We start from the raw sequence: 12,897 nt of genomic DNA, 5'->3' as shown, positions 1-12,897 counted from the left end.
TAGCTCATGGCCCAGATTATCATTTCTAGAGTAGACAGCGAAAAAATGGGAACTTTTCTTTTATTTAAATGTTTATCTACTACTTAATTACTTTGACGTTGTGTATGAATGGCAATGGATGAGCTCATTATCAGTAGGAAAAGCTACACAACCAGGAAAATACATCGATGCAATAAAAGTCCAAAATCTTCGCTCTCCTTCAGTTATTCCAAAGATGGCCCAGATTGGAGTCTTGGCCTGGCCAATTCTTGCCCCCAGGCCTTATGTTTAACACCCCTGCTCTAGACATTTTAAAAACCATGATAAATAAAATAGGACAGCTGAGGAAAGGTGAAACTGTGCTGGAATGAAAGGTTCTAAATCTTTTGTGATAAACATGCCGACAGCCCTGTCTGGGTTTCCTTATCTAACCACTGAGCAGGTGTTTGACTTTAGAGGCTGACTGTTTTCCACTGCGATTGCTGCTTGCCTAAACTCTAGTAGCATTTAAAGAAATGGTTAATAATGATGCCCTAACCCTAACTTATTAACTGCAGACTTTTCAGTTAATAATAAATTGAGGAGGTTGCATTTTAAGTTTGGCACATCCTGTCAGCGTCATTCGCTGGAGTGAGCTGTGTTGTCGTGAGGCTCACGTGTTTGATCAGTCAGAACCGAATGTAAACACACAGCAATGTCAAATATAATCGCCTAAGACCGGCAGCTTTGTCATTATTTGGGTCAGTTAGGAATTTGAAAACATTATCTATGTCAAAATGAATTAACGTTGCATAAAAACCCACAACAGCACCGTCTGCCGAGGCACTTACCAGTAGTCGTGTACGGGCTAGTCTGGCTGGATCTGGTATCAAGTTTCTTGACCCATCTCTGGTGGAGAGTTAAGGAAAAAATGATTACGATGAAAATGGATCAGCTATTATTTATTATTATTGCATTAATCAGATAGTTGTTTTTGGCTTTCAAATGTAAAAAAGTGTGCGAAACTTGAAATCCTTAGAATTTGAGAAGTGGACACCAGCTCTTTGTTGTTTAATCTAATAATAATCGTGAAATATGTTTTTATTATCAGTCAACTAAAACAATAATCTTAAGTGTCTCAGATTGTTGTTGTTGTTGGCTTGTTTCTTTTGGCCTGTTCGTGCTTTTGACAAACTGATATAGTTCATCTCAGTCAGAGATTAATAAATATGGGTGGTCAGCAGTGTTGGGGAGTAACGGAATACATGTACCGCCGTTACGTATTTAAAATACAAAATATGAGTAACTGTATTCCGTTACAGTTACCGTTTAAAAAGGTGGTATTTAGAATACAGTTACTTTGTTGAAATAAATGGATCACACGGCGGTACTTCCCTGTTTCATATTGTCGCGGGTCAGGACTGTTTGGGTTTTGTTTGACAGCTACGTTCTGTTGTTCCAGGCGGCAGCGTTACGGTTGCCATGGTTACAGGGTAACGCTCTCTCTCTGTGTGTTTCCTGGGTGAGAGAGCGCCTGTTGTTGTTGTGCTAAGCTAATAGACAGAATGCTACAGGTATAGCTCTAAAGAATGTAGCATCATAGGCAGTGTAGTCCGTGCTGCAGGGAGAATGGACTGCCATACCCGTTATGTGTCTGTGAGCGCGAGGTGGGAGAAAAAGGAGAGTTGAAAAGTACGAGTTGTCATCGAGCAGAAACGGGAGCTGGAAGCATGTAAATATAATAATAACCACTGCAGCTAAGAAGAGAGCCTGACGAGCCCAGTTGTAAGTAAGCTATTAAGACTCGACTGTACACTTTGTTCGTGTTTTCCTCCGAAACAATAAGTTCCGTTGGAGCAGCCTTTCAACGCCTCTCTCTGTCTCTTGCTAGCAAACTTGACCCAGACAACAAAGTAAAGCTAGTTTTCAGCTACGAGCCCGACACGAACCCGTATTAGTCAGAGGTCCCTTTACTACGGTTCAGAGCCGCGGACCTTCAGTAACAGTAATAAATCACAGCAATAGTACATTCATGTAGTTGTAAACAGCATGATAATATATTAAGTAATCCAAAGTATTCAGAATACGTTACTCTCATTGAGTAACGTAACAGAATACGTTACAGAATACATTTTGGGGCATGTAATCTGTATTCTGTAATGGAATACATTTTAAAAGTAACCTTCCCAACACTGGTGGTCAGAGCTTGAAAATGAAGGCAGCTGTGGAGATGGTTGGCCTCTCATCCGAGAGGCTCTTTCAGTTCTTACACAGTGAGGTATTTCAACCCCCTCTCAGGTGACTCACATGAGTCATAGCCTCACATGATGGTGGGGGCAGTGTCTCATAGAGGTTTCACCTATGGGACTCACATGGTCAGTAGTGGGTCACCTCCAAAGGGGTGGTCTCTACTCCAGTTGTTTTAAAGCTGAAGAGGCCTCTTGGATAAGAGGGGATACGTCTTCACAAAGACTAGTTTGACCCGAATCACTGAGAACAGACATAGTGCTGGATGTTGTTTAGATGCTAAAAATCTGACATTTTAGCCTGTTGCTATGTGGTTGCTAGGATGTATAATTCAGTTGTTCTGTATAAACGCGAGCCGTTATTGATGTGAAGACAATAAGAAAACTATAAGAAGCTTTTTTTTTATTTTCAGGTGTTGTAGTTGCATAAATGCAAAACATAAGTCTTTTCAGCCCGTTGCTAGAAGTTTGCGAGGCAACATGTAGATCCAGTATAAATAAGAACCTTTCGGGACCTAAGATTGTACCTGTGTGCCACGTTTGGTTGCTCAACCCCTGATCATAATAGGGCGGCCGAAGACTCAAACAAACAAACAGAGATTTATGTTATTATAATAAGATTTCAGCTAAGTTCCTTTAAATTTTTAGTAATTTGTCCTCGTCTCCATATATTTTAAAGTTTTTCAGTTTTCCCAACATACCCAGCTGACAAAAACAAAAGCAGATAATGGTATGGAAAAAGAACTTTTAATTACACATTTTGGAAATCTAGTGTTTTTTCACAGCCATTATTGGTATTGCGAGTTCTGTCTTTAGCAGTTTTAATTTTCCAAGCTTAGTGCATTTCTAGTTCCTCAAGTCTATTTATAGATTAGGAAAATGTTTAAAAAGTGATGAAGTAATAAAAGTAACCAGTAGTAGTAGCACTTCCTAAATTCTAGTTTTAAATTTAGCTGGGCGATCCAGCCCTGCTGACGCAGAACGACACAGTTCAAACCACGCGCTCACGTGTGTGCACACACCCTTCACATTTGTCTATATGGGATTTCCAGATCATCGCCCCTGACCTTAAGTAGGCTGTGCAGCTGATTGTGTGTAAATCTGCCACTGTCCTTTGATCATGGCTGGTGGGAATATGGGGGACAGGTGGGATGCAGACGTGCGGGGGGTATGAAAGTAGAAAAGCTGAGCCTGTGGGAAAGAGAGTTAGAGAGGAAGCTCTTACATTGATTTCTATAAGGCGAGGGGATCACAAAGTTTCCCTTTCATGTGCAAAAAATAAATATCGATCGCTTCCGCGCCTTTGGCAAACTGTCAGCAGCGACCAACTGAAAATGGGAACCAAGATAGTTTTGTCAGTCACTCGAACTCTGCCAAGTTGCTAAGAACTACAAAAAGAACAAAAAAAAAAACGTAATGACGGCTCTAAAGCAGTTTCATCTGTTAACTTCTATTAACATCCAAAATGGGAAAATTATTATCAGCTGTGAACAAGCCTGAGACTTCAGAGCGGCGGTTACAGCCTTGATGACACATTAATTAAACACATGCATTTCGACGGTCCTGCTCTGCAACTCTCTGACTTGCTTCATCACTGCCATCGTATTCGTCATAACAGTGCAGAGTCAACAGTGCGTGAAAGATAAACTGACTCATAAAATCTCACTCTTGCCCGCTCCTGGCTCTGACTCCAGCTCCGTCCCTGTCAGGTCCACCTATCTGCTGTGTGGCAGAGACGGCACACTGCAGCACGCTTTCGCTGCCTGCATTATGACACAGCAGCAATGCCTGAGATAAGCCGCTCTGGTTCACACCACAAAACTAACCCGCACAAACTAGAGAGGAAGAGTAGCAGCAGAGGCAGTTAACCTAAGGACCAGCTTTAAAGGTGCTTATTTTTAGCTCCACGTTATTTATTCAGTTAAGTTGAATTCAGTTTTATTTATATAGCACCAAATCACAGCCACATTTGCCTCAAGGTGTTTTACATTGTAAGGTAAAGCCTCTACAATAATACAGTGATCTGATGACTCCCTGTGAGCAAACACTTGGTGACAGTGGGAAGGAAAAAGTCAATTTTAACAGGAAGAAAACCTCAGACAAAACCAGACTCAGGGAGGAAGACGGGACAAAAGACACACTGTAGAGGAGAGCCAAAAATGAACAATAACTATTGATGAAATGCAAAGTGGTGTACGATTACACAGAGAGTGAAAAGAAGTGAGTGACAAAGAAACACTCAGTGCATCATGGGAAGCCCCCAGCAGCCTAGGCCTGTTGCAGCGTTACTAAGGGAGGATTCAGGCACACGTGATCCAGCCCTAACTATAAGCTTTATCAAAAATGAATGTTTTAAGCCTTCTCAAAAATAGAGAGGGTAAATGTCTCCTGAATCCAAACTGGAAGCCGGTTCCACAGAAGATGGGCCTGAAAGCTGAAGGCTCTGCCTCCCATTCTACTTTTAAATATCCTACAAACCACAAGAAAACTACCAGTATGAACGCAAAGTGGTTTATAGGGGTGCTATGGTACTATGTAGCCTTCAATAAAAGATGGGGCCTGGTTATTTAAGACCTCGTATGTTAGGAGAAGGAGAGGTGCACTTTGCTAGAGTAGCTTCACTAGAGTAGCTTTGCATGATTCATAGTTCAAAACAATCCATGTTTATTTTATACTAGGACAAGCTGCTCAGTTCATCTGAAACAAGCTGTTTTATCTTCTATCACTTTAAGCCAGCTTTCTTCCAAAAGTTGCACTTTGTGCCATATGAAGGAAATCTTCCTCTCATCGACATCATTTAGAGCCACATCTAGGAATAAATACCTGAAACCAAGCATGTTTGATCAGTCTGAAGCCTCAGCTATTGGCTACAAGGGATTAGTTATATGCTGACGTCATTTTCTGAATCTTTTGCATTATTTAATATCAGCATCCACCATTGTAACTGTATTTGTACGGGCAGAAAATAAGTAAAAACATGTGTGCAGCTTTCATTTCATACATTATTCATTGTGAAATGCTAAATATTTATTTATCAGAGCCTTTACTTTCAGGAAAGTGACTAATATAGAAACACAGTAATGCACATATACACAGCAGTCAGGGAAAGCTGTTGCATGCATGCATTCGTCTTGTTTCAAACTGTTTTACGTCCCGTCATTATACCAACTCAGAGCCTTCTAAAGAAGCTCCCTTGAAAGAAGCCAAGCCCTCTTTTCAAAGTCACTTTTCTCACTTCTCTCAGATAATAACCACACACTATTCGAGTTTCGAGTGCACTGGTTTGCGTTTCGACAGACAGAGCCCACTTAGATCGCACAGGAAATAGTTTATTACAGGAAATGGTTTTTGACATCTGATCCAAAGAGAGGGATTGTGGGCGGGGACAAGAGCCAGCTGCACAGGTGGATCAAGATGATGTTTTCTCCAGACAGATCAGCTGATAAAAGCCTCCGACTGACCATCAGTCAGTCAGCCCCTTCCCACTCCGCCTTTCCTGAAACACACACAGAAACGGCTCACTACCTCGACACACATTCACCGGATCTGCTGCGATTGTCATCTGGATCCAACTCTCTGCAGAGGGGGAACATGAGGCCAGCATGTTTTCTGTGTTCACGCTTTTATAAAGCCTTCCTGTGTCGTATTTGTTAGTCAGCCAGCGGGAATAATCGCCAAAAAACAGGCTTTGAAATGAGATACTGCATAAAATCTGAGCCATGGAGACATTTAAAAGTTATTTAAATGAATGTTAATTTCAACTGAGCTGTGCTATTTAATCTGTGGGTGTACTGCTAAGGCTGAACCAAATGTTGTGACTGCATGTTGCCCCTTAATTATCATGTATGAGAGCGAAGTTTGAGGGTTTGGAAAAGTTATCTTTGTGTGTTTCACACTAAAGAGAGGGGGTGAAGTGGTACTATTTAAACTACCGCACTACTAATTTAAAGCTAGAAAAATATACAGTTTCTACTTTTACAAGTGTTGCAGTTACCTCCTGTAGGATGTAACCCAACGTTTTTCTTTTTAACTTTGGACCAATTATATTTGCCTCCTCTGCTTTGGGTAATAGTACACTGACATAAGAGGCAGGACTTTTATAGTCTAAGGTCATCTGAAACAGGGCTTGGTTCACAATTTTAGAACACAACGGAAGGACGTTTTACATGTCTGCAACAGAAAGTATGAGTAGCTCAGAAGCAATTTTCCCACTTTAGATTGTGTCCTTAGTTTTTGGAGGCAAATGTTAAAGAGCATTTAAAAAAAAAAAATCAACTTATTGTATATTAGCAAATGCGTTTATTTGGTTCCAACACCTTCATCTTACCAACCTTGGCTGAGTCCTGACCAAGGTTATTATCGTTAACGAAAACTAACAAAATAACGAAAACTAGAAGTGAAAAAACATTTTCGTTAACGGAAATAAAAATAAAAACAAAAAAAGGAAAACTAACTAAAACTATAATGAGTGTTCACAAAACTAACTAAAATTAACTGAATTTATAGCAAAAATGTGTTTAGTTTTCATTGATGTGTGCGTGTCATACAAGAGTCAAGGGTGAAAATGAAGTTTAGTTTCCAGATTTTTTTCTTGCTGTGTCTCATTATGCCAGCAGGTGGCAGCACGTTAGTCGAGTCGTCTGTGTCGCTGCTCCGTCCACGCGCAGAATCATGTCAGGAAAAGTCGGGAGAAAGCGCCAGAGTCCAATTTGGGATTACTTTGAATATGACTGTGTTTTGGATAAAGCAAGTGTCTTGTAGTGGAAAGAGACAAATTATGAGGGACATTTCTAAAGGGAAAAAAATCCCACAAACCTTAAAGTGCACTTGAAAAGCTCACACAAGAAGGCTAACCTAGCTTAGCTTGAGAAGGTAAGGGAGCACACTCAACCCTCATCCCCAGAAAACAGAAGCTAACCCCAGGCAAGGCAGCGTGATGCATCCCGAGACAACAGGACGGGGATATCTACACAACTGTGTGAGTCAATCACCTTCAAAAAGTTTATCAATTCACTTGAACCAAAATTACGAACACCCGGTGCTGCGAGAGTTAATAGTCTCATTGGGGCCAAGATATACATTTTATAGTTGCCTGGTATCAATGGTTGTTCATCTGCCTTTATTTATTTATTTATAGAACCCATAGGTGGGAATGTGAGTTGTCTGTCTCTGCGTGTTAGCCCTGCGACAGACAGGCGACCTGTCCAGGGTGCAGTATGGTAGCTGGAATAGCAACATACCCAAGGATGAGCAGAATGACTGATATGATGAAACTGGGATTTTGTTACACTTAATTATTGCAAACAACTAAAACTATAACTGAAACTAATCAAAACTAAACTGAAACTAAAGATTTTCAAAAAAATAAAAACTAAACTAAACTAGCAAACAATTGGTAAAAACTAATTAAAACTGATATAAAATTGAAAATCTGAAGTCAAAACTAAATAAAAATAAAAACTAATGAAAATTGCAAAACTATTAAAACTCTGGTCCTGACTGACCTGTTGGGACTCACTAGTGTCAAGTGCAACAAGCTTACTTTATGCCTTTAGTGTGTGGCATGTATGTGCACTATTTTTAATATGCGTCTGTTTGTATGTTGTAGTCCTCAAAGCCCAAAGTTAGCATCCCTTTATCAGCCATTGTGGAGGTGCGGACCACCATGCCGCTGGAGATGCCTGACAAGGACAACACGTTTGTTCTTAAGGTAGGAAATACACAAATATTTGTGCACAACAACTTCCTGCTTGACATCAATAACACTGAAAAACCCTACATATAAAACAGAGCTTAAAAAAACGTCTGGTATGCAAATCAAGTACACCATGGCTTTGCTGAAGTCACGTTCCACTTCACCTGTTTTTTGGTGGGGTTTTCTTTTTTTGCTTTGACGTGGTGAACTGAACACAGCTCAGTGTATGACTGCAGTTTTCGGCTGCTTTCACAGGTGGAAAACGGGGGAGAATACATCCTGGAAACCATCGACTCGCTGCAGAAAAACTCATGGGTTGCTGACATCCAGGACTGCATAGACCCCGGGTAAACCACCAGATAAATATTTGCTGTTGACTGAAGATGGAAAGAAGGGGAGAGGGACGGAAGCGGGGGCGGAGGAAGGAGTGGACGGGAAAAGGGGGAGGAGGGTGAACACACACAGTCATTAATCATCCAATTACTAGAGTTTTTGACAACTTTCTTGAGCATAAACATGGGCGAGCTTGCACCGCGGACATTCCTGCCCGGTTTCTTGGACGAGTGGACGTTTGTCAGTGCAGCTCAGGACATAAACAGAAAGGTCGCTTGTGTAGGTGCCTGTAGGATTTGTGTAGAGTCGTCTGTTAGGACTCACTGATGTTTGTTTGCTCATGTGTGTGGATGTGTATACGTTCCTGCGGTTCTTCTGACCCAACTGCTTGTGTACAGTGACAGCGGCGATGACATCGAGTTGGCGTCCTGTCCTCATGGTCAGGCCTCCAAAGAGTGCTCCATGGTGGCCTCTTGCAGCTGCGAGCTGCTTTCTGAGGGTGAGCGTAGAGACTTGTTTTTAGTCTCCGATGCAGCACCGTGTAACATAACGTGAACATGTTTTGACCAATACAATAATGTATAAAAACATGTTTAGGAGTGTACCGTGCTCCAGAGAGATCGTGCTCCACAGCAGCAGAGCATTACAGCACCTCCTCAGTCCGTTGCAGGGAACCTCCTTTCACCCAGCACCCATCCCACATGCCTTTAGAGCGCTTCCTCCAATCCCCAGAGGCCCAGGGCTCCAACTCCTCTGCAGGTAATGATGAATTCGTTTTATTTTCCTTACAGGGCGATCCAAGCAGGTTTACAAGAAAATAAACATGAGAAAATTACAGATGGGGAAAAATAAACCATGGTTTCTCCTGTGACGCTGCTTAGGTGGCAGTGAAGGATCAAAAGACTCAAATGGAGATGCCAGTTTGGCAGGTTACCCGTGGTTCCATGGCACGCTGTCCCGCGTACGTGCAGCTCAGCTGGTGCTTGCCGGTGGGGCGAGAAGCCACGGGCTGTTTGTGATTCGTCAAAGCGAGACGCGTCCGGGCGAGTACGTCCTCACCTTCAACTTCCAGGGCAAAGCCAAGGTGAGATGAGTAGATGGACGATCTGCAATGTCATGTGACTGAAACTTGCACATTGGAAATGATTTCAGTTTTATCTGGTGAGCTGGAAAAAATAAATGTTTATTTTTTTATTTTCGTTAATTTAAAAAAATTGGCAGCTTTAACTAAATGACGTACATATTGTTTTGTTCTGTGAATTCTGGGGACTGCAGTTGCTCAGGCTCTGGAAAAGCTGCAGTAATGTCAATGTTTTATGTTCTCTTATGTAACATGATCCCTGCACATCACATCCTGCCAGCCGGCAGCGCTGAGGAAGTTTCAGCTGCCACCTCTTCCTCTGGTGTCAGCCTTGGGCGGTCTGCCACAGCAATAAGTCTCTCAAATAATGTCCTGACCTCTATCTTGGTCTGGTTTGTCTGATTGTTTCTGATGCTCACTGTGTCTCTTTTCTCCTCTTCTTTCTCTACTTCCTCTCTCTACTTGTTAATGCCCCCACCCTCCACCTTTCCACTCTCCCTACCAGCACTTGCGTCTGTCAGTTAATGAGAATGGGCAGTGCCACGTCCACCACCTCTGGTTCCACACCGTATCGGACATGCTGCGACACTTCCACGCCCACCCCATCCCCCTTGAATCTGGAGGCTCAGCTGACATCACATTGCGCTCCTATGTACAAGTGCAGCGGAGCTCAAACACAGGTAATCAGTGCAGTAACTTACTTGTTGTGTACACTCGATGTTTACTTTCTTTGGTATACCTTCAAGTGCTAGGACTTTCCCATGATGCGAGTCTCCTATTACACCACGTCCAAAATGTTGCTCTGTTGGCCTGAGATCTGGTGATTTGAGTGCAGTGAACTCATCTCTACGTCCAAGAAACCAGATTGAGATGATCAGTGTTGGTCAAGTTACTTGAAAAAAGTAATCAGTTACTAATTACTGATTACTTCCCCCAACAAGTAATCCCGTTACTTTACTGATTACTTATTTTCAAAAGTAATTAATTACTTAGTTACTTAGTTACTTTTTAAAAACACGATTTACAACCTGAATAGGTCATAAAACAATCGATCTTTCAGCCCAATTCTACTTTTTCTGCATAATCCATCATATAAAATGTAATCAAATGGAAAAGTCTCTTTTTAAAACTTGTTTTATTAGTTTTAATCTTTTAACTTTATGCATCAAGCAAAAATTCCAGCACATAATTTTTTTTTTGTGTGTTTACACTCAGTCTTTCAAATAGATGCAAGTAAAACACAGCAGAAAATAAATAAAGTCAAAGACTAGCGGTCCTGTTGCTCTATTTTCACCTGTAAAGCAGGAGTTGGGTAGGCGGAGGTTTACCCTGGTGCAGGTGTGCAGCGGTCAGTGGAAGAATCCGCGAGTTTCTCTGTGAGTTTCCCATTACGTCGTAGCTACTCGGTGCTTGCTCGGAAGTTTAGGGGTTTTTTTTGCTATAAAAAGAAGTTTTCTTCACACGCACAACGGACACTAATGTTTTTGTCACTTTTTATGGAATCAAACTCAAAGTAAGGTCAGTACTTCCACGCTTTAAACGCTGCACGCTCATACTCTCTCTGCACTCGATATATGATCCATTGTTGATCTGCACACAGCTGTTGTCACCAACGTCGCACTCGCTTACGTCACTGTCATGAGACATTCTCGCAAAAAAAATCACGGTTTTAGTAACGCAGTAACACAGCGTTCCTACGGGAAAGTAACAGCAGTCTAATTACCGTTTTTGCAATAGTAATCCCTTACTTTACTCGTTACTTGAAAAAAGTAATCGGATTACAGTAACGCGTTACTGCCCATCTCTGGAGATGATGTGAACCTTCTAATATGATGCATTAACTTGCTGATTCCTTCAGAAATGGCTACACTGTGGTCATAAGGGGATGTACATGGTCAACAGCAGCACTCAGCTAGGCTGTTGTGTTTAAATGATGAACAGTTGCTACTAAGGTGCCTAAAGTGTACCAAGAAAATATCTCCCCTGCTATTACACCAACACCACGATGAACAATTGATGCAATGTTTTCATGTTGTTTATTCATTAGACCAGACAACATTTTCCCTATCTTTATAGAAATTCCTGTTCTTAGCTAACATGGATGTTACCTGGTGTGGACTTCTGCTTCAAGTTTTGTTGTGTTGTGCACTCAGATATGGTCTTCTGCATTCCTTAGTTGTAAAAAGTGGTTATTTAAGTAACTGTTGCCTTCCTATCAGCGAAAAGCAGTCTGACCACTCTCCTCTGATCGCTGACGTCACTCACTGGATTTTGTATGTTTCTTTGTAAACCTAGAGATGCTTGTGGGAAAATATTCCAGTAGATCTGGAGTTTCTGAAATAATGAGGCCAGCCCATCTGGCAGCAACACCATGCCATGTTCAAAGTCACTTAAATCACCTTTCTGATGCTCAGTTTGGACTTCAGCTGGTGATCTCAGCCATGCCATCTCTACATGCCTAAATGCACTGAGTAGCTGCCATGTAATCAGGCATCTGGATAGTTTCATTAATGAGCAGTTGAACAGATGTACCTAATAAAGTGGCAAATATAATTTTAGCTGCTAATTTGCTGATTTTTTTACTCACAAACCTAATAATCATTAACACTAATGATTATTAGGTTGTTATGAACTCAAACTCAGACTCCACATAAGGTTTCCTGCGGCGCTTTGGACCTGTTTATATCTCACTGTTTATCACATGAACCCTGCAAACTAGTTCAGGCGAGCAACTTGAGCTCCGCTGCATCATGTACACGTAACATGACTATTTATGCTGCAGAATTTCCCATCTGCTCACTGCTGCCTTGCTTTTCTGCCAGCTGTTTCAACCCGTTCGCCATCCAGCTGTCGGCTCTAGGAAGGATTCACTCACCAGTTTTATACGTAGAATATTTGCGGCAATCGATAAGCTTGGACCTAAACTCTTAACTGTAATAAATCTGTAACTGTAAAGTGTAAAGTCAAACCAGTGGCGTCATTACTCCACAGATCCGATGTAGGTAATATAACAGGATACACTGCAATGCACCAGCAAAGGCAGAGAATTCGAAAACTGCAAGCTGGTAAACACAGATGTAAACAATACTGGATTTAAAAGACCCACCCCCACCTTCTGCCCTCCACTCTCCTGGCATGGGATAAATGCCCTCCTGTACAGGAGAGTGAGGGGGCGATTATACCGCAGCAGTTTTGCATGCAGGCCGAGACTCCGGCTCCTAGCCACTCTGGTAGTCACAAAGAAGTCCTCTGTTTCCTCAAATGCTGCACACACTCACACACTCATTGACAGACACACGCACACACACACACACAGTGAGGGTTTGATTCGGGGTGTAAAAGACTTTATTGATACGCTGGTCAGGCGTGTCTTTGGCAACAGTGTTGTCGGTGTTATTGCCCTCTGAGAGAAAGGATAATAAAGGAGGTTCGCACCGCCTGTGTTTACACACTGCTCTGTGAAGAAGCTTTTTACAAGCAACTCTCTTAGTGGAAGCCAGCAAACAAATAGCAGCAGCACAGAATATTCTGTATAATTAATATGTCCTCTATTAAAAGGATCCCTTTCTTCTCCCCCACAATCT

At 41.8% G+C, this 12,897-nt stretch overlaps 1 protein-coding gene across 1 annotated transcript in view; it reads left to right on the top strand.

Moving 5' to 3' along the window:
• sh2b2 (SH2B adaptor protein 2) overlaps positions 1–12,897 on the top strand; it is a 31,486-nt gene that overhangs the window by 15,021 nt on the left and 3,568 nt on the right. The window contains exons 3-8 of the mRNA XM_085130447.1: positions 7,813–7,914; positions 8,155–8,246; positions 8,631–8,731; positions 8,830–8,991; positions 9,114–9,316; positions 9,819–9,993. Of these exons, the coding sequence (XP_084986573.1) occupies positions 7,813–7,914; positions 8,155–8,246; positions 8,631–8,731; positions 8,830–8,991; positions 9,114–9,316; positions 9,819–9,993 (835 nt within the window). The remainder of the gene's footprint in view (positions 1–7,812; positions 7,915–8,154; positions 8,247–8,630; positions 8,732–8,829; positions 8,992–9,113; positions 9,317–9,818; positions 9,994–12,897) is intronic.

This window comes from Neolamprologus multifasciatus, chromosome 14 (genome assembly GCF_963576455.1).
Source record: "Neolamprologus multifasciatus chromosome 14, fNeoMul1.2, whole genome shotgun sequence".
NCBI lineage: Eukaryota > Metazoa > Chordata > Actinopteri > Cichliformes > Cichlidae > Neolamprologus > Neolamprologus multifasciatus.
Note: the sequence above shows the minus strand (reverse complement) of the source record. Positions and strands in the feature narration are given on the sequence as shown.